This window comes from Pteronotus mesoamericanus, unplaced genomic scaffold, assembly GCF_021234165.1.
Source record: "Pteronotus mesoamericanus isolate MK-2021 breed Mesoamerican mustached bat unplaced genomic scaffold, CSHL_Meso_final scaffold_118, whole genome shotgun sequence".
In the NCBI taxonomy this organism is placed as follows: domain Eukaryota; kingdom Metazoa; phylum Chordata; class Mammalia; order Chiroptera; family Mormoopidae; genus Pteronotus; species Pteronotus mesoamericanus.
In genome coordinates this window covers 3,481,728-3,506,609 of record NW_026555301.1, presented here as the reverse complement: position 1 = coordinate 3,506,609, position 24,882 = coordinate 3,481,728, and the positions used below count along the sequence as shown (strand labels likewise).

General features: G+C 42.8%; 1 protein-coding gene across 4 annotated transcripts in view; it reads left to right on the top strand.

Annotated features, from left to right (window-relative positions):
• Window positions 1-24,882, top strand: part of EEFSEC (eukaryotic elongation factor, selenocysteine-tRNA specific) — a 328,850-nt gene that overhangs the window by 98,101 nt on the left and 205,867 nt on the right. For all 4 annotated transcript variants that reach the window (XM_054587485.1, XM_054587487.1, XM_054587484.1 and 1 more), the window contains exon 2: window positions 21,946-22,153. In XM_054587485.1, the coding sequence (XP_054443460.1) occupies window positions 21,946-22,153 (208 nt within the window). The remainder of the gene's footprint in view (window positions 1-21,945; window positions 22,154-24,882) is intronic.

The following is a 24,882-nucleotide window of genomic DNA, read 5'->3' as shown; positions in this document are numbered from 1 at the left end:
TAATTTCGGTCCTCTCCCTGTTTTTCTTGATGAGTCTGCTTAAAGGCTTGTCAACTTCATTTATCTTTTCAAAGAACCAGCTTCTGGATTGGCTGATCCTTTGAATTGTTCGTTTCATATCTATGTCATTCAGTTCTGCTCTAATTTTGACAATTTCCTTACTTCTACTTGCTCTGGGATTTATTTGTTGTTGTTTCTCCAGTTCTTGAAGTTCTAGTGTTAGGTTTTTTATTTGAAATGTTTCTATCTTTTTTAGGTAAGCCTGTATTGCTATGAACTTCCCCCTCAGGACCGCCTTTGCTGTGTCCCATAGGTTTTGGACTGTTGTCTGTTCATTTTCATTTGTTCCCAGAAATTTTTTGATATCTTCTCCTATCTCATTATTGACCCATTCATTGTTTAATAGTCTAGTGTTCAGTCTCCGTGAGTTTGCAAGTTTTTGAAGTTTCTCTTGGAGGTTGATTTCCAGTTTCAAGGCCTTGTGGTCCGAGAAAAAGTTTGGTATTATTTCAATTTTCCTGAATTTGCTGAGGCTTGCTTTGTGTCCTGTCATGTGGTCTATCTTTGAAAAACTGCCATGAGCATTTGAAAAGAATGTGTATTTTTCTTCTTTGGGATGTAAAGTTCTATATATGTCAGTTAAGTCTCTTTGATTCAATGTGTCATTCAGCGCGGCAATATGTTTATTAATGTTTTGTTTGGAAGATCTGTCCATTTTTGACAGTGGGGTGTTGAAATCCCCTACTATCAGTGTGTTGTTGCCTATATCTTTTTTGAAGTCATCCAACAATTTCCTTATAAACTTGGGGGCTCCTATATTGGGAGCATATAAGTTTACAATGTTGATGTCTTCTTGATAGATTCTTCCTTTAAGTATGATAAAGTGCCCCTCTGGGTCTCTTTTTATGGCCTTTGTTTTGAAATCTAGTTTCTCTCATACAAGTATGGCAACCCTGGCCTTTTTCTCTTGCCCATTTGCTTGCAATATTATTTCCATCTGTTTACTTTCAATCTGTGTAAGTCTTTTGCTTTGAGGTCGGTCTCTTGTAGGCAGCATATATGTGGGTCATGTTTTCTTATCCGTTCAGCTATCCTGTGTATTTTGATTGGGGCATTTAGTCCATTTACATTGAGAGTTATTACTGTGAGAAACCTACTCATTTTTTCTCTTTGTACCTGTGTTTTTCTCTTTCTCACTCTTTTCCTTCATCTTCTTAAACCAGTCCCTTGAGCATATCTTGGAATGCTGGTTTGGTAGAGATGTATTCTTTTAGCTCTTTTGTCTGGGAAACTCCTTATATCCCCTTCTATTTTAATTGAGAGCCTTGCTGGGTAGAGCAGCCTAGGTTGTAGGCCCTTGCTTTTCATGACTTGGAGTATTTGTTGCAATCCCCTTTTGGCTTGTAGTGTTTCTGTTGAGAAGTCAGCTCCTAGGCGTATCGGGGCCCCCTTGTATGTTACTTTCTCCTTCTCCCTTGCTGCCTTGAGGATTCTGTCTTTGTCTTTGATAGTTGCCATTTTAATGATGATGTGTCTTGGGGTGGACCTCCTTGAGTCCCTCTTGAGTGCAGTCCTCTGTGCCTCCTGGTTCCATGAGACCTTTTCTCTCCTCAAACTGGGGAAATTTTCCATCATTCCTTTTTCGAGGAGGTTCTCTATTCCTTGCTCCTCTTCTTCTCCTTCTGGCATTCCTATTATACTGATATTATTGCATTTCAGGTTGTCCTGCATTTCCCTAAATGCCTCTTCGTTCTTTTTGAGTCTTTTTTCCATTTGTTGTTCTTTCTGGGAGCTTCTTTCTACCTTATCCTCCATCTCACTGATTCGATCCTCGGCTTCCTCCAACCTGCTTTGGATTCCTTCTCCTGTGTTCTTCAATTCAGAAATGGTATTCTTCATATCCTCTTGTGTCTTCTTGATAGTTTCTATGTACCTTTCCAGGCTGATATAGTTTGCTGTAAGATCCTGATAGTTTCTCTGCAGTTTCTCATAGTTATCTTTGGGCTGGCTGAGCTCATTGAGCTTCCTTAGAACCATTGTTTTGAATTCAGTATCTTTTAGTTCCCTTGCCTCTCTTTCATTTAGGTCTCTCTGTGGGCAATCCCCTTTTCCACTCATTTTGGGGGAACTTCTTTTTCTTCCCATTTTTGTGAGAGTCTGTTAAGTTATTTATTTATTTATTTATTTATTTATTATTTTTTTTTTTTCCTTTACTTTTTTTCCTTGCGCCTGCCTCTGATGATGTCATTTGTTGACCCTATATGACCTTGGGTTGTTTGTTTGGCCTTCCAGGAGTCTACTGTCTGTGTTGACTCCTGCTCGGGGCAGCTCTGTGACCCCTTTGGCCAGGGATCCACTGTTTCTGTTGATCATTGTGCCCTCTCACACCTGCTCCTTGAGCGTGCTCCTGACCCCGGCAGGATCCCCGCCCTCCTGGGCTCGCGCGTGGTTTCCCCAGCCCAGGGGGCTTCTTCACGACCTCACGTACTCGTCTGGCCCGCCAGGCCGGCAGGCACCCCAGCACTGGTCCATTTAGGGTCTTCTATTGTGTGCTTTCCCCGCTTTTGGATCTTTGGATATGTTGCCTGTCCTCTCCAAATGGAGATCAGGGAAATGGGAGGAAGTCAGCTCCAGGACTGTCTGGTTAATCCTGTCTCCAGTCTCTCCTCCAGGGACTCTGGGCACCTCTGTGACCCCTTCAGCCCAGGATCCGCTATTTCTGTGGACCGCTCTGCACTCGCCGGCCTGCGTGGGTCAATTTACACCTGCCCTCGCTGATCTGCCCACTCCCTCGCAGGCCCCTTCGGTGCTATCCTGTGGGAGGCCTTGCCAGCCTGCTCGAGTCCTCGCCAGTCCGCGCGGGTCCACACACATGCTTGCCAACCCTCGCTGGCCACTTGGCGCAAGTGTGAGCGCCTGCACTGGGTGGTTTTGGGCTGTCTATTGTGTGCTTTTCAGCTCTTGGCTCTTTGGTGGTGTGGCCTGTTCCCGCACAATGGAGACTATGGAAAGGAGAAGGGAGTCGCGACTCCCCGGTTCCTCCTCCCGTTCTTTCCCCAACACCTCTGTCTCCAGTCTCTCCTCAGGGGTCTCTGGGCAGTTCTGTGACCCCTTCGGCCAAGCATCCACTATTTGTGCGGATGGCGTTGCAATCAGTGGCAGTCTGGTTCATGTGCGCCCCACTTCTGCCTCTTTGGGGACGTGCCCTTCCTGCCCAAAATGGAGACTACAGATTGGGGAGGGAGTCGGGACTCCCCAGTTCCTCCTCCCGTTCTTTCCCCTATGCCTCCGTCTCCAGTCTCTCCTCAGGGCTCTCCGAGTCAGTCTGCACTTCGCCCCCCAGCTCACATGCGCACAAGCTGTGTGCAGAGCACAGAAAAGGCAGGCTAATTGATTCCCTTATACCTGAGCGAGATGGTAGCTGTAGAGTGGGAGGTGCATTATCACTGGGGCTCCAACTGGCCGCCATCTCAGTTCTCTTCACAAAGTTTTCCTCACCAGTCTTTTCCAAGGCACCAGCCTATTGTGCTGACACCTCTACCCAGAGATCAAGGAGGGTGGCTGCCACTGCAATTTTTGCGTTGGCCCTTTAAAGTCTCTTTGCATCCCCAGCCACCTGTCTCTGGCAGAGAGCGCCCCTAAGCTTTTCAGAGATGCGTTCTCTCTGTATTTTCTTGGTTTTAGCTGCTGTAGTTTAGAGGTTCCTGCTTATGATTCAGACCCCGTTCTTCTTGGGGGGAGCTAACTGGCCATTTCAATGTCCCTCTGGTGCTCGTGCCTTTGGGCACCCAGCCCACTCTCTCGAGCCTCCACCATACTTCTCACCGTTGGGGATGTGTTAGAATTGAATCCACTGTCTGTCCCGGCTCCAAGTCTCCTCTCGCACTATCATTGCATTGTTTTGTAGGTGATTACTCCACTGTTTAGCCGCAATTCCAGTGTGGTCTTGGGAGAAGGAGGTCAGGGTGACTCCCTTTCATTCCTCTCCCATCTTTCTCTCCCAAGGTCTTTACTTTAAAAAGATAGTTTTTGAGTCAGTAATATATATGCATGGTTTAAGAATTAAAAGCTATAGAAGTGTAGGCAATAAGTGGATCCTCCTTACACCCTGATCCCTGCTTACTGAGTTTACTTCTCCAGAGTCAAACCACTATGAGCAGTTTCTTCTAAAAATTCCAAGGAGAGTGATTTCAAGAATATACTTTCTCATGCACAATTTGTAGACATGGAAGTGTACTGTGCACACTCTTTTGACAAGAGTACTACTCAGGGAACATAGAGCCACTGTGTGCTTTTTAGTAGCCGTGTAATATTCTGTTACGTGTATAAACAGAAGTGTAGGTAACTTCTTTCGTCCTGACATGCAGTTTTCATCCTGACATGCAAGCCCCATGCGATTGTTGTTGTAGACCTGATGCAGTTATGTCCTCATATGTGCCTCATTTGCATGTGGGATGTGGGTGGGTCACAGAGTGTGTACATTTGCACCTTTGATGACTATTGTCATGATGACCTTCAGAGAAGTTTTGCCAGTGTATAGGCCAAATGGGCAGATTGTCTGTCTTCCCCAAACCCTTAGTGTCAGTGGTTACCAGATGTTTTGAGGAATGGCATGGCCTCTGGACCTGCACGGCTTGACTTTGAATTTTAACCCCTTATCCCAGTCCTTTGACCTCATTTCCTCATCTCAACATGGGGCTTGTCCTCAGGGCTGTCTGAAGGGCTTTGGGAGTCAATGAGTGTAACCAGCTGTTTCTGGCAGGGCAAGGACTTCCTGCACCTTAGCGCCTTTTATTATGGTCACAATTATTTTGTGACCATTATTTCACTAGTTGAAAAATAGAATCTCAGTGCAGTTTCAATTTGCATTTTTCTTGTTATTGGTGGTAGGGCATCTTATTACTTGTCTTGACTTTCTAACTTCCTTTCTGACTTCCCTTCAGCTGCCTTGGCCTCCTTGCTGATTGTCTGACACCCTGACATCCCATAGAGTCTTTGCACCAGCCCTTCTGTCTGCTTGGAGTGTTCTTCTTCTGGTTAATTGCCAGCCTCCTCTTCTAGCTCAAATGTCTCTCCTTCTCAGTGAGGCCTGCCTTGACAGCCTGATTTAAAATTGCAGCCTGCTTGCCTCCCATACATTCCTGAATCTTCTTTTGTTGCTCTGGTTTGTCCCCAGGACACTTATCATCTTCTCTCCTTTCATGAGATTCATGAATTAGGTGTATTATGTGCTTTTGGCCTTACCTCTTGACTGGTGAGTCCCACTTGTCAGGGTGAGGCTTGCATTCATCCGTGGTATCTTGGGAAAGAGGAGCTCAATGAATGTGTTATTACCTGTTTGTTGATATTGTTTCTAGTTTTGAGTAGTTTGTTGCTCTTTCTATTATCAATTTGAAAAAGTATTTTAAATATAAAGGGAAGTAGTCCTTTGTGGGTAGCGTGCATTTTAAGGTATTTTTCCCCATCAACTTTGGCCTTTACCATTTTTTTCCTATGTGGAAATGTTCGATTTTTATGTTAGATTTGTCCATCTTCTTTTAAAAAAAAATACGTGTTTCTGGGCTTTTGTGTCTTACCCAGGTGTTTTTTACTTTTGAGAGTATAAAATTCTGTCATAGTTTTTCTTCCAGTACTTTCCCAGTTTTATATTTTCATGTTTAAAGCTCTGAACCATTTGGAATTTATTTTGGTGCAACATGTGAGGTCGAGATTTGATTTTAGTTTTATCTAGACAGTCCCTGTGTCACTGTTGTATGCTTCTCCCAATTTATAGATGTGGACAGTGAGGCCCAGAGAAGGAAGATTACTTACGCAGGATTTTGAAGGTAGCAAACCTCATTACTGCCTTCTCTTAGTCTGTAGGTGTATTGCCATAAGCCTCCAGTGTTTATTGTCTTTTGGCTTTTATTCCTTTTGGCAGTAGTCCAGCACCTGTTTGTTGGCTGTCCTGTCGGAAGCTGTTTATTTTTTTCCCTTGGTCTCTTACATGGGCTCTCTTTTTTGTTTTCCTTGTTTCTGCACCACTAACATTGCTCCCATTGCTCTCTTGAGTTTCTTTTCTAAAAAAGTTAAATTGGAGTGGCATCGGTTAATAACATTATAGAAGTTTCAGGTGTAAAGTACATCATCTGTATATTGCATTGTGTGCTCATCACTCGAAGTTTAGTCTTCTGTCACCATATATTTAACTTCCTTTTCCCTCTTTAACCTCTCCCTATCTTTTCCCCCTCTGGTAACAACCATGCTTTTGTTTGTATTAATGCGATTTTTGTTTGTTTGTTTGTTTGTTCATTTGTTTCTTTCAGTTTTATGTCCCACATATGAATGAAGTCATTTTATTCTTGTCCTTTTCTGTCTGACTTATTTAGTTTAGCATGATACTCTCAAGATCCATCCATGTGTCGCTAATGGCAGAATTTCCATCCTAACAGATGTAAGGTGGTACCTTATTGTGGTTTTTAGTTTCGTTTCCCTTATAGATAGTGAAGTTTAGCACTTTTTCATGTTGGCCCTCTGTTGGCCATTTGTATATTTTCTGGGGAAAAGTGTCTGTTCAGGTTCTATGCCCATTTTTTAATTGGATTTTTTGGTGGTTGTTCAGTTATATAAGTTCTTTATATATTTTGGATATTAGCCCCTTATTGGAGGTATTATTTTCAAATGTCTTCTACCTTTCAGTTGGTTGCCTTTTGGTATTGTTGATGGTTTCTTTTGCTGTGCAGAAGATTTTTATTTGGTATAGTCCCATTTATTTATTTTTGCCTTTACTTCCCTTGCCTTGGGGTCAAATTCATAACTCTGAGACCTTTGTCCAAAAGCTTAGCACCCATGTTTCTTTTATGTATTTAATTGTTTTAGGTCTTATATTTAGGTCTTTGATCTATTTTGAGTTAATTTTTGTGTATGGTATCAAAAATATCAGTCTAGTTGCATTCTTTTGTATGTGGCTTTCCAGTTTTCCTCCAAGCTGGTACTATAAATGCTAAGTATCAGGTAATAAGGAGTAGTATGGACCAGGGTAGTATTGGGAAAATTTTTGTAGCTGTTCTCAAGGGACAGCAGCTTCTTAACCATTTCACATGTAAGCCCAGTGCTGTCGTACCTGCGGACTCATAAAGATTTTTGTGTGTTCTATTCTTGAATTGTAAGTGTTGGCAGTATGTTCTTATTCTCAGGGGCACTGTGAGGCTAAATAACACTCTTTCCTGATCCTATATATCTTAAGTGTCAGTTTGCAACTGATGATGTAAAGTCCCAACCCTACAGCTTGGTGCCAGGCCAGCTCCCAATCGATGGTGGCTGTCATTTGGAGGGTGGCCACATCTTTTGGGTTTCTTTTTGGTCAAGCAACATGCTCGTTACACTGGTGCTAGCTCAGCTCCACTCCTGCTTGTTACCTATGGTATTTGGAATGCCTGAAATGTGTTTTTTGGTCCATTTGCTAGTGTGGCATGCCATTTATCTAGAGAACAGGAAACTGGGGTTTTGTTGTTAGCATGTCCTGGGATGTTGTCCAGTCTTGCCTGCCCATGTTCTCCTACTTGAGTCTCCTTGCTGGTTTGGAGGAATTCAGCAGGATGTTTGTGGAGGCACCCGCCTTTGCAGGCCAGGTTAAAACAATAAGGATTTCCTAACCATTGATGGGCACAGTGCTTGAGGATGCTGACTTGCACTCACCAAAGACCCTTGTGAGGGACTCATGGATACCACTGGATTTAGGGGAGGAATTGTTTGTTTAGTGGAACAAAATAGTATTTGTACCACATTGCTCTTAATATTCTTCCTCCTCTGCATTCTATAAAGGGTATGGGGCCTTTGTGTATATGCAAATCATAGGGAAGGAGATGGCCACTTTTAGAGCTCTTACTACACAGGGCATTGTGATACAAACTAATTTTGACAGTGCTCTTAGTATATGCCAAGTTCTGTGCTAGCACCCTTCTTGCTCCTACAAGTATTGTCTCTGGGATGGAATTAAGATGGCGGAGGAGTGAGTGGAAGTGACACTGACCTCCTCCCAGGACCAACCTGGAATAACACCAAAATTGTGCAGAAATCACCTGGAACAACAACTGAACAATAGTGAGAGAGGAGCCTTGTAACCTCGGAGACAGAAGAATCAGCTTTAGTGCAATGGAACTGGTAAGAAGTGGGGTAGAGACTTGAGAAGGCAGGTGGGGCACCCACTTATGGCAGCACCAGAAGGATATTGAAAGGGCCAGTTGGATCCCCCTGAGAAGAGTGGGGTCTAAACCATAAGCGGAGATCTCCAGTCTACAGCACCAGAGCCCAAACATTACACAGAAAACAGACAGCTGTGGAAAGCGGCAGCGTTGCTCTCTGACAGAGGCAGGTGGCTAGAGACACAAAGAACCATTTGAAGGGCCAACGCATAAATATTTACTTGCAGCCACTAACCCTGGTCTCTGGCAAAGGCGGGGGCAGAGTGGGCTAGAGACGCCAGAGGAGAGACTAGGGAAGGAGGCTTTGGGGAGAGAACTGAGAGTAGCCAGCGGGATAGCATTGCTGACTCATTTCCCATGCGGCGGCAGCCATCTTGCTCAGGCAGAGACCACTCCCCATGAGCAGCACCAACGTCAGAGGACCCAACAGCCCTGCCCCCAGGTGGGAATGCACCCCGCCCTGTGCTGTCTAAGCCACCGGCTGAGTGCAGAGTGGAAGCCACACAAGAGATCCCTGGCTAAAGGGGGCGCAGAGAGGTCTAGAGACACCTGGGGAGAGACAGGGGATGGAAGTTTGGGGAGAGAATGGAAAGAGTACCTGGCAGGATCCCAATGCTGACTCCTCCCCCATACGGCAGCAGCGTGAGAGGACCCAATAACCCCGACCCCGGGAGGGACTCCGCCCTGCCCTGAGCTGTCTAAGGCGGCCTGCTGAGTGCAGAGTGACTAGATTAGCAGCTGAGGGAGACAGCCACAAACAGTAGATTCCTGGAAGTCTCAGACTGCCTAAGGTCAGACAGGGTTAACATCAGACATCATCAGAGGCAGATCCAGAAAGTAAAAACAATGGTCTCCTACCACAGAAGTTCACACCACAAAGTCAGGAAATCAAGACAGATCAACTTAAGAAGCAGAAGCAAAAAAGAAGAGTCTCACAAACAATGGGAAGACAAAGAAACACCCCCCACTCGAAGGGAAAGGAGGAATCCCCACAAAGAGAACTAAATGAAACAGAGACAAGTAAACTATCAGATATTGAGTTCCAAACAACGGTTCTAAGGAAGCCCAATGAGCTCAGGAAGCTCAGAGAAAACTACCAAAAACTACAGGGAAACTACAAGGAACTTACTGCAAACTATATCCGCATGAAAGAGGACATAGAAACTATCAGTAAGAGACAAGGGGAAATGAAGAATACAATTTTGGAATTGAAGAACACCATAGAAGGACTCAAAAGCAGGCCTGATGAAGCAGAGGATCGAATCAGCAAGCTGGAGGACAAGGTAGAAAAGAGCTCCCAGAAAGAGTAAGAAAATGAAAAAAGACTCAAAAAGCACAAAGGGGCATTTAGGGAAATTCAGGACAACCTGAAATGCAATAATATCCATATAATAGGGATACCAGAAGGAGAAGAGAATGAGGAAGGGATAGAGAACCTGTTTAAAAAGGTAATGATGGAAAACTTCCCAAATTGGAGGAGTCACACAAGTCCAGGAAGCACAGAGGGTCCCATTCAAGAGGAACCCAAAGAGGCCCACTCCAACGCACAGCATCATGAAAATGGCAAATATCAAAGACAGAGAATCCTAAAGGAAGCAAGGGAGAAAGAGGTAGTAACATATAAGGGAGCCCGGGTATGGCTAGCAGCTGACTTCTCAACAGAAACACTGACGTCTCAACAGAAACATCCCCAGAAGGGAAAGGCAAGAAATATTCCAAGTAATGAAAAGCAAAGGCCTGCAACCAAGACTGCTCTACCCAGCAAGGCTCTCAATTAAAATGGAAGGAGAAATAAGGAGTTTCCCAGACGAAAGAAGGCTAAAAGACTACACCTCCACCAAACCAGCACTGCAAAATATGCTAAAGGGACTGCTTTAAGAAAGTGAAGAAAAAGAGTCTACTCGGTTCTTTTCACAGTGGCCAATACTTGATGTTACCAATAGTTTTCAATACGTATTAATCTGATTGTGACAGTGATGTGTTACTTTAATTGTTCCTTTATTATTTGCTGAAACTAAACCTGTTTTTGTACATTTCTTGCGTATTTCTATTATTTTTAAAAAGCTTTAAATGACTTTTTGGTATTCTTTATCCATTTTTTTGTTAAATGTTTGTAGAATTTTTTCCCTAAAAAAAACCCAAAACAAAACAAACCATTAATCCTTTTTTAGGTGTGTTGCAAATACTTTCCTATCCTATTACTTGTCCTTCAACTTTTTTTATACGTATATTATTGTACAGTCTTAAATGTTTAATATAGTCATATTGTCAATATTTTACTTTATAGCTTCTGGGTTTGAATATTTTACTGCATGGTAAGAAAAATATTAGTTTGTATTTTCTCCTAAAACTCCTTGGATTCTACATATTGATTTTTAACTCACCCGAATATTTCTCGTACAATGTGTGAAATAGGGCTCTATATTTGTTTTATTTCAAGTAATAGTGATCCATGCACCTTATTTGTTGAATAAGCCTTATTTTCCCCATTGATTTAAAATATCAACTTAATTATATATTACATTGTTAGATATATATGTTTGTCTCTAGAATGCTCATTATATTTCATTGACCTACCTGATTATTTCTGTGCTGGTGTCATGTTTAATTGTTGAGACTTTATAATGGTTTTAAATTTTTTAATATGTTATAATTAACTTTGACATTTAAAAAATAAATAAAATCAATCTGCATTTAAGAAAAGGAGGGAGAGAGAGAGAGAGAGAGAGAGAGATGGAACTCCTACCTTTTGCAACGACATGGATGGAAGTGGAGAATATTAAGCTAAGTGAAATAAGCCAGTTGACCAAAGACAAATACCATATGATCTCACCTACAAGTGGACTCTATTGAACAAAATAAACTTAACGAACTAAATAAACCACAGGCATGGAAACATGGAGCAGGTTGAAAGTGACAAGAGGGGATGGGGAAAGAGGACAATGGTGGAAAGAAGGGGAAGGGACTAGACAAAGAATATGTATGAATGACCCATGGACATGGACAACAGAGTGGGAATTGACTGTGGGATCGGGGGGTGGTGGTGGGAAGGGTGGAGGGTGGTAAATGGAGAAAATTGACACAGCTGTAATAGAATAAACATGATTCATAAATTAAAAAATATTAAAAAAATTTTGTTAAAAATTAAAAAACAAAAAGTATTGTCTCTGGCTCGGCATTCTACAGAGGAAGAATCCAGACTCCTAGAGGTTAACGGGTCCATTTGCCTGTGGCTGCACAGGAGGCAGGGGTGGAGCTGTGCTATCACTGGAGGCCAAATCAGGTCTGCTGTCCCCCAGGTTGCTGGTTCCCTTGCCTCCCTGTGTGTCTGCTAAGGATACTTGAGGTAGGCTTCCCTAGCTGCTGTCACATTCTTCCCGTCAAAGGGCAGCACCATTCTTCATGGTGTTACTTGTTCACATGTCACAGAGCAAAATCTACCATCCTTCTAGGCTGTCTCCTATCTTTATATCTGAGATTCCAGTGGGGTGAGTAGAAATCAAAATGGACTTGTTGTCCCTGTTTTATAGATGAGGAACTGGAGCTCACAGAAGTTAAATCGTATTATGAAACTGTCCTCCCTCTGAAGCTGTTCATAAAAATGACTGTCTGATAAGAGCAAGTGTCAAGGTCCTGTTGTTAGCCTCCTGCAGTTTACTGGGCCTACCTTGGCCTCCTGACACCCTAATGCGGGGTGGAGGTGGGGAGTTTGGGCTTGGCCAGGGCCTCTGGATTGTTGAAGTCATCACATGTCCCACAGTAGATAAAGTGACCCTGGTGATTGTGTAGTAGGGTGGGACACAGTGAATGTTTGACATCAGGTGAGGAAGGCGGGGATGAGGAGAAGAGCTATTAGGCAGTGTGTGCAAGTCAGACACACTGCCTGTACCAGGTAGCCGCCCAGGGCCTGATCATTCCCTTGCTCTTCCTCTTCCACCACCCCCTACTCTGTCAGTAGCTTTAGTTTTTTGTTCACATGTTTTTGCCTGAGGTCATATGGATTAGTGGCAACAGTTGGACCCTGAATGCTGAGGCTGAGGCAGAGCTGAGAGCCTGGCTTGACACCAACAACCATCAGTACAATGCCTACTTACTAAGGGTTCAGCAGGCCCTACTCTATGATTCTCCCCAAAACTTTTGCAGTGAGCACCTTCGTTTAGACTCTGATTTAGAAAGGAGGAAATCCAGCCCCTAGTAGGGCTATGATTTGGATGCCCAGCCAGGAACCCCCAAATCCTGCTCTTCCTCTTCCTCATGCCTGGCCCTTGGGTCTCTGACTGCAAAATGATCCTCTTTGCTAAGCCCCTTCTGTTTCCAGATCCTTTGATTCTGTGCCGAGGAGGGTAGGACAGACATCCCTTGTGCACTGGTACGCTCTCCCCTGAACTAGTAGGAATTCGATACGGAAACTCTAGGGTCACCCTACTTTGAGAAAAGTATCAGAGGGAGGAAAACAAAAATGCACAAAACTGATACACACTTGAATGGATTCTTAAGGGAGTAAAATGGCCCCAGTGTGATGAAAGTCTTGATACCTCCTGGCAGAGAGTCAGGTCTGGGATCACTGAACCTGTTGGAATCTGACCAATACTGGGTTCTCTCACAAGCTGGGTGGCTTGGGGCAAGTTATTTAACCTGCTTGGGCCTTAGTCTTTTTGTCCATAAAATGAGACAAACAATACTTTGAATAAATGAATACAGATAGCAGCAATAATGACAGCACCTGGGATTATAGAGCTATAGCCCTTCCTTCTACTGGGCTATGAGGAGCTGCACTCTCAGGGGGACCTGCAACATCTGCTTTGTTGTCCTGCACTCACAGGGGCTGGCACACATGCCTCTGCCCATGTACAGAGCAAGTTTTTCACTCTAGACCCAAGATCACTGCTCAGGGATGCAGGGTGCTATGATAGAAACAAGGTGTCCTAGGTTCACATTACTCTGACTGAGTCTTTGCTTTTTGACCTTGTCTTGGTTACTTCTCCTCTCCAAGCCTTTGTCGTTTTTTTTTGTCTGTGGTACCCACATTGTAGAGTTGAGATGCAGTTTAAATGAGATGAAGAGGCATAAAACACCACAGTTTACGCCACAATAGGAGTTGAAGGAAAAACAATTATATCAGCTAATGTTGTTGAGGATTTCCTGTGCCCTAGATGCTGTTTTAAACCTTTTTCATGTGTTATCTCATTTAATCTTCAAAGCAATCCAGTGATGTGGCCCATCATTGTCATCCTTATATAGATGAGGAAGCTGAGGCACATGGAGATATCTTGCATACAGCAAGTGGTTGTAGTAACAGTAGGATATATGTTGCCACTGCAGTTTTATATTGTTGATAACAATGCATTTACATTTTTTATTGAATATTTAGTGTCACCAGTTGAAATACATTTTTCTTTATTTAATATGATTTGATTTTCAGATGCCTATAGCTTTTGATTTATATCAATTTGATTAACTCTCATTTTGCAGTTGCTAAAATATGTTTTAAAGTTTTACATTCTACTTCTCCACTGGAACCTTTTTTTCTGAACACCCTTTGTTTCCTTTAGTCTCAGAAGTAAAATTATATCTCACAGATAACTTACACTTTGTTAAATGCTGACCTTTGTAAGTTTTTCTTTATTTTGATTTTTTAAAAGATTTCATTTATTTATTTTTGAAGAGGGGAAGGAAGGGAGAAAGAGAGGGAGAGAAACATCAAAGTGTGGTTGCCTCTCATGTGCCCTCTAACAGGGACCTGGCCTGCAACCCAGGCATGTGCCTTAGACTGGAAATTGAACCAGTGACCCTTTGGTTCACAGGCCAGCACTCAATCGACTAAGACACATCAGCCAGGCATTTATTTTTATTTTTGACTTGATTAAAATATATAACTTACAGAATCAGGAATTTCTGAGAAACTTTTTTCTGAAAAGTACTGAGAAACTTTAACCCTGTTATAATTATTCTGCAAAACTTTAAAGCACAGATTTTTCAACCGGTGTGCCACAATAATTTTTAAAACATGCTATACCTGACTATTTAGTCAGGAGTACTGACCTCTTTTCTCTTAGATTGTCCAATTAAAAAAATGACAACAGCCAACACAATAGCTATCCAGTATGAATGAATCAAAATTATACCTTTCTTTTGTCATCAGCAAAAAATACATTTTTTTGGTGTGCTGCAGTTTTAGCAATTAGTTTCTGTGTGCCATGGATGAAAAAGGTTGAAAGTTGCTGCTTTAAAGCAATCTATAATCAGTACAACCAGATGAAAAGCTTTGATAGATTTAGAAATATAGAAGGTTGTTTGTACACTGCAAGTTTTTGACTTGTGTTCCCTACCACTCACTAACTCTGTGTCTCTGTTCTTAGAACCATTTCCTACTCCTAATTCATGGGAATTGGGGAGGACTCTGCTTGATTAATTGATTCATCAATACTAGGGATTTTGAAAAAGACAAAAAGGTCAGTTATATTACTCTCTGTCATCTGATCAAAAGTTTGATGAAGAAATGGAGTAACCGAGAGCTACTTCCAGGCATCAGGCAGTTGCCTCATGCTGACCAGAGTTTCCAGTGGTGCTCTGGTTCTCAGTAGGGTCAGTCAAATCTCTGTGACCTCTGGTCTCCTTGGAAATCTCTGATGTTGGCTGTGCTTTGCTCCAGAGCCTAGCCTTTTGGAGCAGAGCTGTGTGCTCCCTGCAACAAAGGCGGCTTGTAGATGTTAGAATGAGGCCACAGAGGAAATCCCCATGGGCCTTGGAGGGTTTGGGTCTCATACGCCCTTATCTTTCTGGGTTTGTCAGTTTACTTTCATTTCCCATCTCCAGGATCCAAACAGGCATCAGATGGGAGATGGGCTAAATACTTGGAATATGTCATCCTTCCCCTCCAGCCACTGGGCCAAAACAAGGCACTCTTTGATAGTTTTATAGACCAATAGGAAATTGAATCTCAGAGAAAAGGAGCAGATTCCTGGTAAAGAAAGTGGAAGAGGTAGGGGGAACTATCGTTTGCTCAATCAGTCCAACAAAGATTGACTAAGCTGTGCCTGAGCTAGGTCTTGTACTGGTTGCTGCAAATACAGATTGAAACCCTAGGCTTTGGTCTATGAGTTCTTAGTATGGAGTGGGGTGGTGTGTGGAGGAGAAGAAGGGTAAGGGCAAATAAGGTCTGGGCAGAGAGGAGCAGGAGCAAAAAACAAGACAGAGAAGAGGTGTGAATTAGCATGGGTTGTGCCTTGATTCTCAGTATAATGTGGAGGCTGGGTGAGGAGGCTGGAGAGGCATTGGTCCCCATTTGCAAGGACGGGTAGTTTATGACATGTGGGTAAGAGAATGAACCAGAGTTCAGATCTGTTCTTCACCCCCTATTTGCTGAAGAACTCAGGGCAGTCACCTAACTTCTCTAAGACCGAATAGTTTGAGTGAGGTAGGGGATGGCATTTAGGCATTTAGAGGGAGCCCAGGTAGTTGGAATTAATCTTGAAACAAGGTCCTTAAGTCACATATAGGATGGATTAACCTTGGCTTGGTGGGTACAGCTTTGCCCACCAGAGTTGGGGGCTACCAGGTCAGGCACTGGGGCCATTCTTCTGTGAAGTCTTTGCTGAGAATGACACAGAGGCTGGGAAGCCAGGGAGCTCCTCCTCACTGTTAACCAGTACCTGCTGACTCAGAGTCTGCTGGCTCAAAATCTCTTGCTGCCTCAAAACCTGGCTGCATTGACCTGTGACTGGTGACAGGTTTGCTTGTGGCTGGATAACTTGTGGAGAGACCTGAGGTGGGTGGCACTCAGGCTAGTGTGTGTGTCTGTGTGTGGAAGCACCACAGGGCAGAGCGAGGAGCAGAGGAGCACAGAGAAGGGCTCTGTGAAGTACAGTGTGATGTTCAGCACAGGGAGAGCATTCCAGGACTATGAAGTAAAAGGAGATCCCCGAAGCCACACCACAGAGGTTGTTTTTAATCATAGGACAGTGGGAGCAGAAGAATTACACAGATCAATGTTTTATTTGATTATTTATTTATGTATTTAACATAATTTTAATTTCTGAATGAATAGTGCATACTCCAGTTTAAAATGAAAAGATATGGAAGAATCTATAGTCAGGATTTTTCTTTCTGCCCTGTGCCCTGTCTGTCTGTCACCTAACTCTTTCCCCAGTAGACAACCAAAAGTTAATTTTTTCTTTTGTATTCTGACGGAGGTATTTTATGCGTATAGAAGCAAACACTCATAACACACACATACACACACACACACACACACACACACACACTCTTTTCCTCCTTTTAACACAACATTGTTCTGCCCCTTTTCTTACTTCACCCTGGATATCATCCCAGAGTACTGCAGAAAGAGATTCTTCATTCTTTTTAATGGCCGTATTCTGTCACATGGGTGTAGCATTATTTTAATCCTGTCCTCTACTGATGGACATTCCCGGGTTTTCAACTTTAGCTACAGCAAGCATGCCACAGGGACATTTCACACATATGCAGGCTTGGCTTTGTCAAAGATTGCGTACCTTTGATAGCTGTTTCCAAATTGACTTTCATAGAGGTTTTTCTCACTTAACCCCTCCCCACCCTTGTGACAGTATATGAATAAATTATGCACATTTATGTATATTAGGAAGTTGATTAGAAGATGGATTTTAGAGGGACCAGTTGAGGCAAAGGGACCCATCTGCAAACAGCTGACATAGGACTGACATGGGCCACAGGCTCTAGAGCTAGAACAGAGATGGATTCCAGGGGTGAGTTGGTGATTCAATAGAAACAGAAGAGAATCTTTCAGATGAAGCTTTGTAGGCCTCAATTGTTTAAAAAGGTCAGTCTGTTGTACATAATTTGTCCTGTTCATGGTAGATAATAGAACCAGTGTCCCTCTTGTTTGGCTGTAGTAGAGACCTGGGCCCTACTGCCTGATGACTTGACAAGGGAGATGCCAAAGGGGGCTGCTCTGACCCCCTGGCCTGCCCCTCCAGGTTCCTTTGTATCATACCTCCACTTGTGTCCCCAGCTGTTATGGTAAGATAGGAAAGGGAGCTGGGGAGGATAGAGTGGAAGGGAGGGAGGAGTGTTGGGCTACTTAGAGTTAGAGAGACATACTTTTCTCCTGAGGGTAGACAGAGGAGCTGTGCAGGTCATTGGTGGCAAGGGAAGAATACTTCAGCAATGGTGTCAGGCTCCCTGGTTTTTGGTGGCCTTTGGTTTCAGTTGGCTGTGTGATCTAGAGCAAATGGCACCATGACTCTGACTCTTACCTTCATTTGGAATACTAGGCGGTAGAATAATCTGAGTGGCTGGCTAGTGTACCAGTAAGTGTGTCCACAAAAAAGTCTGCTCCTCCTCTTTGTCTTCCTTTTTCCAGCAGTAAGGTTCTGTCATTAGAGTCATCCACAGAGGAGTCTTCCTCTACCTACCATGACAATAATTTGGTAGGGAAAACCCCTCATGGGGCAAAGGGGAAATGTTTCCATATTCTTACTTCCACAAAATAATACCTTTTTAAAAAATTTTTATTTTTAAATCATATTCTATTACAGCTGTGTCAATTTTCTCCATTTACCACCCTCCACCCTTCCCACCACCACCCCCCGATCCCACAGTCAATTCCCACTCTGTTGTCCATGTCCATGGGTCATTCATACATATTCTTTGTCTAGTCCCTTCCCCTTCTTTCCACCATTGTCCTCTTTCCCCATCCCCTCTTGTCACTTTCAACCTGCTCCATGTTTCCATGCCTGTGGTTTATTTAGTTCGTTAAGTTTATTTTGTTCAATAGAGTCCACTTGTAGGTGAGATCATATGGTATTTGTCTTTGGTCAACTGGCTTATTTCACTTAGCTTAATATTCTCCACTTCCATCCATGTCGTTGCAAAAGGTAGGAGTTCCATCTCTCTCTCTCTCTCTCTCTCTCTCCCTCCTTTTCTTAAATGCAGATTGATTTTATTTATTTTTTAAATGTCAAAGTTAATTATAACATATTAAAAAATTTAAAACCATTATAAAGTCTCAACAATTAAACATGACACCAGCACAGAAATAATCAGGTAGGTCAATGAAATATAATGAGCATTCTAGAGACAAACATATATATCTAACAATGTAATATATAATTAAGTTGATATTTTAAATCAATGGGGAAAATAAGGCTTATTCAACAAATAAGGTGCATGGATCACTATTACTTGAAATAAAACAAATATAGAGCCCTATTTCACACATTGTACGAGAAATATTCGGGTGAGTTAAAAATCAATATGTAGAATCCAAGGAGTTTTAGGAGAAAATACAAACTAATATTTTTCTTACCATGCAGTAAAATATTCAAACCCAGAAGCTATAAAGTAAAATATTGACAATATGACTATATTAAACATTTAAGACTGTACAATAATATACGTATAAAAAAAGTTGAAGGACAAGTAATAGGATAGGAAAGTATTTGCAACACACCTAAAAAAGGATTAATGGTTTGTTTTGTTTTGGGTTTTTTTTAGGGAAAAAATTCTACAAACATTTAACAAAAAAATGGATAAAGAATACCAAAAAGTCATTTAAAGCTTTTTAAAAATAATAGAAATACGCAAGAAATGTACAAAAACAGGTTTAGTTTCAGCAAATAATAAAGGAACAATTAAAGTAACACATCACTGTCACAATCAGATTAATACGTATTGAAAACTATTGGTAACATCAAGTATTGGCCACTGTGAAAAGAACCGAGTAGACTCTTTTTCTTCACTTTCTTAAAGCAGTCCCTTTAGCATATTTTGCAGTGCTGGTTTGGTGGAGGTGTAGTCTTTTAGCCTTCTTTCGTCTGGGAAACTCCTTATTTCTCCTTCCATTTTAATTGAGAGCCTTGCTGGGTAGAGCAGTCTTGGTTGCAGGCCTTTGCTTTTCATTACTTGGAATATTTCTTGCCTTTCCCTTCTGGGGATGTTTCTGTTGAGACGTCAGTGTTTCTGTTGAGAAGTCAGCTGCTAGCCATACCCGGGCTCCCTTATATGTTACTACCTCTTTCTCCCTTGCTTCCTTTAGGATTCTCTGTCTTTGATATTTGCCATTTTCATGATGCTGTGCGTTGGAGTGGGCCTCTTTGGGTTCCTCTTGAATGGGACCCTCTGTGCTTCCTGGACTTGTGTGACTCCTCCAATTTGGGAAGTTTTCCATCATTACCTTTTTAAACAGGTTCTCTATCCCTTCCTCATTCTCTTCTCCTTCTGGTATCCCTATTATATGGATATTATTGCATTTCAGGTTGTCCTGAATTTCCCTAAATGCCCCTTTGTGCTTTTTGAGTCTTTTTTCATTTTCTTACTCTTTCTGGGAGCTCTTTTCTACCTTGTCCTCCAGCTTGCTGATTCGATCCTCTGCTTCATCAGGCCTGCTTTTGAGTCCTTCTATGGTGTTCTTCAATTCCAAAATTGTATTCTTCATTTCCCCTTGTCTCTTACTGATAGTTTCTATGTCCTCTTTCATGCGGATATAGTTTGCAGTAAGTTCCTTGTAGTTTCCCTGTAGTTTTTGGTAGTTTTCTCTGAGCTTCCTGAGCTCATTGGGCTTCCTTAGAACCGTTGTTTGGAACTCAATATCTGATAGTTTACTTGTCTCTGTTTCATTTAGTTCTCTTTGTGGGGATTCCTCCTTTCCCTTCGAGTGGGGGGTGTTTCTTTGTCTTCCCATTGTTTGTGAGACTCTTCTTTTTTGCTTCTGCTTCTTAAGTTGATCTGTCTTGATTTCCTGACTTTGTGGTGTGAACTTCTGTGGTAGGAGACCATTGTTTTTACTTTCTGGATCTGCCTCTGATGATGTCTGATGTTAACCCTGTCTGACCTTAGGCAGTCTGAGACTTCCAGGAATCTACTGTTTGTGGCTGTCTCCCTCAGCTGCTAATCTAGTCACTCTGCACTCAGCAGGCCGCCTTAGACAGCTCAGGGCAGGGCGGAGTCCCTCCCGGGGTCGGGGTTATTGGGTCCTCTCACGCTGCTGCCGTATGGGGGAGGAGTCAGCATTGGGATCCTGCCAGGTACTCTTTCCATTCTCTCCCCAAACTTCCATCCCCTGTCTCTCCCCAGGTGTCTCTAGACCTCTCTGCGCCCCCCTTTAGCCAGGGATCTCTTGTGTGGCTTCCACTCTGCACTCAGCCGGTGGCTTAGACAGCACAGGGCGGGGTGCATTCCCACCTGGGGGCAGGGCTGTTGGGTCCTCTGACGTTGGTGCTGCTCATGGGGAGTGGTCTCTGCCTGAGCAAGATGGCTGCCGCCGCATGGGAAATGAGTCAGCAATGCTATCCCGCTGGCTACTCTCAGTTCTCTCCCCAAAGCCTCCTTCCCTAGTCTCTCCTCTGGCGTCTCTAGCCCACTCTGCCCCCGCCTTTGCCAGAGACCAGGGTTAGTGGCTGCAAGTAAATATTTATGCGTTGGCCCTTCAAATGGTTCTTTGTGTCTCTAGCCACCTGCCTCTGTCAGAGAGCAACGCTGCCGCTTTCCACAGCTGTCTGTTTTCTGTGTAATGTTTGGGCTCTGGTGCTGTAGACTGGAGATCTCCGCTTATGGTTTAGACCCCACTCTTCTCAGGGGGATCCAACTGGCCCTTTCAATATCCTTCTGGTGCTGCCATAAGTGGGTGCCCCACCTGCCTTCTCAAGTCTCTACCCCACTTCTTACCAGTTCCATTGCACTAAAGCTGATTCTTCTGTCTCCGAGGTTACAAGGCTCCTCTCTCACTATTGTTCAGTTGTTGTTCCAGGTGATTTCTGCACAATTTTGGTGTTATTCCAGGTTGGTCCTGGGAGGAGGTCAGTGTCACTTCCATTTACTCTTCCACCATGTTGATTCCTCAAAGTAATATTTTTTTTTGTAGCTATTCCAAATCCCATTTAAAAGAACAGTCACTTCACTGGCTAACATTAGTTTTCCTTACATAGAACTTAATGGCAGTTTCCCGTCATGAATTTTTCTGTAATTTGTCCATCTGCTGATGTTCAGCTCAGGTGTGGCTGTGTATTCAGGCCATGCTCACAATCTGGCATGCATACACACACATACATATGCATGCAGACACATACATGCACATACATATGTGATACTCTATTGATATAGCTGAACTTTCCATACCCCTACTCTGTTCCTCCCCAGGAAGAATTGGAAGCCTCTCCTCCCCAACTAGAACAGAAAGGACAGAAGAAAGTGAGGAAGTTAGCAGATATAGTCCAGTCAAGCATGAGGTCATCATAACGAAACCCCAGGCACTGTGAGGAGAAGACTCAGGAGCCATAGAGAAGATACTCCTCCCCCCATCTTCACTTTTTTAGTCCTTCTATCCTCTGTTTTGGCAAGGGCAAATCCCTAAGCATTTGTCATCTAACACTGAGCTTTTTTCTACTTGTTTATTGCCTGTGTAGGATGGAATGAAATGGTAGGATTGGTGCAATAAAAAGGCATGGTTTTTGGAGTCACCCAGCCCTGGTGCAGATGAGCTTTGTGGCCTGGGCAAGCTTTCTTTTGTAGGCCTCAGTTTCCTCATCTCTAAATGGTGTAACATGCCTGCCTCCTATCGTGGTTATGAGGATTTAGTGAAATCATATAGGCCAAAACATGTCACCTGTGGCCTAGTTCTAGAAGGTGTGTGGTAATTTGTTCATTTCCTACTCTGCCCACTTTTAATACTTTAATTTGGCTGATTTTGCCTGGCCTAGGTCATCAGGCAGCTTTCTGAGCTAACGTCCCCCTTTTCTATTTCTAACCTTGTCTTCTCTTCTTCTAGGGGCCCAGATCATTGATCTAATGATGCTGGTCATTGACGTGACCAAGGGAATGCAGACCCAGTCAGCGGAATGCCTTGTGATTGGGCAGATTGCTTGTCAGAAGCTGATCGTGGTGCTGAACAAGGTGGACCTCTTGGCTGAAGGGAAGAGACAGGCAGCAATAGATAAAATGGTCAAGAAAATGCAGAAGACCCTAGAGAACACCAAGTAAGTTTTCCACTGAGAAGAAGGTTTACATACTTCAGAGTACACACTGTTGGACAGGCAGTTGCCCTAGTAAGTGGGAACTTGCCGGGCCCTTGCTTGCATGAAGGGCAAAGGCTAATATGCTGTTGCAAGAGGCCAAACAGTATAGGGGTATAAAGAAGCAAGAAGTTGATTTTACAGGTAATTTCCTAACACAAGCAGTGGGCGGTTCTGTGTTGCACAGTGTTCAGAAACCCAGGTTGTCTCCATCATGTTGGCCCTCCACTGTAGGGTATGTCCTTGTTTGTGCAAAGTGGGCAAGGGCATGGACATTGCTGTGTTCACATTTACAGGACCGTCCAGTGTGTAGGGCCTGGGCCTGGAAGGGACATACACTTCCCACTGAGATTCTGTTGGTAAGGACTCCATCCTACGTGCTCATTTAGCCAGGGAACGTGTCCCTTCACTGTTTATCTACAGTGGGGTCATCAAAAAGAGGTATGAGTGCTGGTGGATGACTGAATGTTTCTGTTACAGAGGCTTATAAAATTGGATGGATAGACAGATGAATGGACTGATGGACATTGCTATTGAGTAGAGACTATGAAAAGTCATATTGCAAAAGGACCTTTGAAGTATTTCATGCTAATGAGTTTACAATTTCATCTTGTGGAGAGTAGGGAGTTAAAGAATTTTGTGCAGGGGACTGAATTAAAGAGGTTTCCTTCCCATCTAGAGATGACTGGCCGCAGGTGGAAGGATTGTGTGGCAAGGAGGATATGGAGGCGGCAGGGAGACTGATAGGAAGAGGTTGTGGTGATTTTTCCAGAAAGGGAAGTGTGGCTCAGAGTTCAGGTAGTGGAAGGGGAGGAGGGTGATTTAGGGAGATTCAGCCGGCCTTGTCAGGCTATTGGCTCTGCCTACAATCAGCACATTCTGATAGGAGATGTCCCTGGGAGCAGAAAGTTGACAGTGCTACTAGGCAGGGTTGGGGTGAGACAGGTGTGGGGACTATAGGGCAGAAGCCACCTGGTTGCTTAGGTGGCCAAGGGAATGATTAATTCTGATGTGGTTGAGAAAAATGAGAAAGTGTCCTCGTTGAGCACACAGTGTTGGCAAACCTCATTGTTTTATCAATTCCTCTCTTCCTCTATGGGCCAGCGCTTTTTGATCAACACTAAGTAGTGGTCACCAGGAGACAGCAATGATCCCCCTGTGCTATGCAGCCTGAAACAATATCCTGCTACTTCCACCTCTCCTTCTTCTGCTTGTGGAGGGCAAGCAAGTAGAGAGTGTTTTTGTTTCCCCATCATAAAGATTGATATGCCTTCCCATTTATGACTTCTTTTTCAGATCCAGCACCTGCAGTTCTCCCTCAGAATTTTCAAGTTGATTAAATTAAAGCTTCAGCCCTGTGAATGGGCCAAGTATGTCATAAAAGATTTCCTAGCTTTCCCTTTTGTTAGCAAAATTCATCAATTTGATAAAATCGACACATTTAGATAAGTGTTGCATAAGAATTCAGACTTTGTTATTCCCAATGGAAGTGGATATGAGACTGTAAAAAGGAAGATAAAAAATTATATCTTCTTTTATAGTGAGTTATTTGATTTCCTGTGGTTTTATTTACTTGTCAGAAAGGGGAAAACAGATTCTTTGGACTCCTGCATAAAAACCCAGTGCAACGTCAGTATCTTTTGCCATATAAGCAGGACCTTCTGGGAAGGGCTTAGAGTACTTTTAAGGGTGAATCAATAGTAATTATTTCAGTTAGTTAAATTTAAGGAAAATTCTCACTTGCATGTTTAAATTACCATTCTTATTTTAATTTATTGGTTGAATGTCAAATTGTGCCATCTGAGGAGACTTGAAACCTATCCTCTCCTTATTCATTGCCCAGAGGGCTGGAGAGAAACTCCGATAAAGGAGAAGATTGCTGCTCTTGATGGGTTATAGTTAGGGGGCCCACTGGGCCTGTGGCCAGGGTAAGGTGGACCCTCTCATAAGAAAACATTGGTTCTTACCTCTGTGCAAAAATGAGATTCTTTAAATCATTTTAAGTGACTATTTCTTTTCTTACAGTCCCTTGTTAAGTAAATCCTTTGTAAATAAATGCTGGTTCAAATGTGAAGAAATTTTCTGAAAGATAAAAATTTAGACTGGTGAACAGTGTATGTATTAAAACCTGAAAAGGTGTTAAGACATGTCACTTTTTTTTTCCTATCCAAAGAGTACTTGAAAGAAAATTTAGAAAATGTAGAAAGTGATTAAAAGAAAGAGGAGACCACCAAAAGATTTTTCTCAAAATAGCAGCTGCTGACATTTTGGTTTATTTCATTTCTATATCTTCACTATGCATAGTATTGCCTCCCAATTTGTAAATTTTAGTAAAATATATGTAACATATTATTTGTTATTTTAACTGTTTATAAATATACAATTAAATGTCATCAGATGCATTCACAAAGCTGTGTACGCATCACCACTGTCTGTACTGAAAATTTTTTCATTATTTCCAGCATAAACTCCACCCATTATACAATAACTTCCCTTCTCTCTCCCCTCCCCCAGCCTCTGGTATTTTATTCTGTTTTCTCTCTATAAGAAATGGCCTGTTCTAGGTTCCTTATGTAGGTGGAGTCATATAATATTTAGCCTAATGTGTATGGTTTATTTCACTTGAATGATGCTTTCAGGGTCCATTCATGCTGTTGCATATGTCAGAATTTCTTTTAATAGCTGAATAGTAT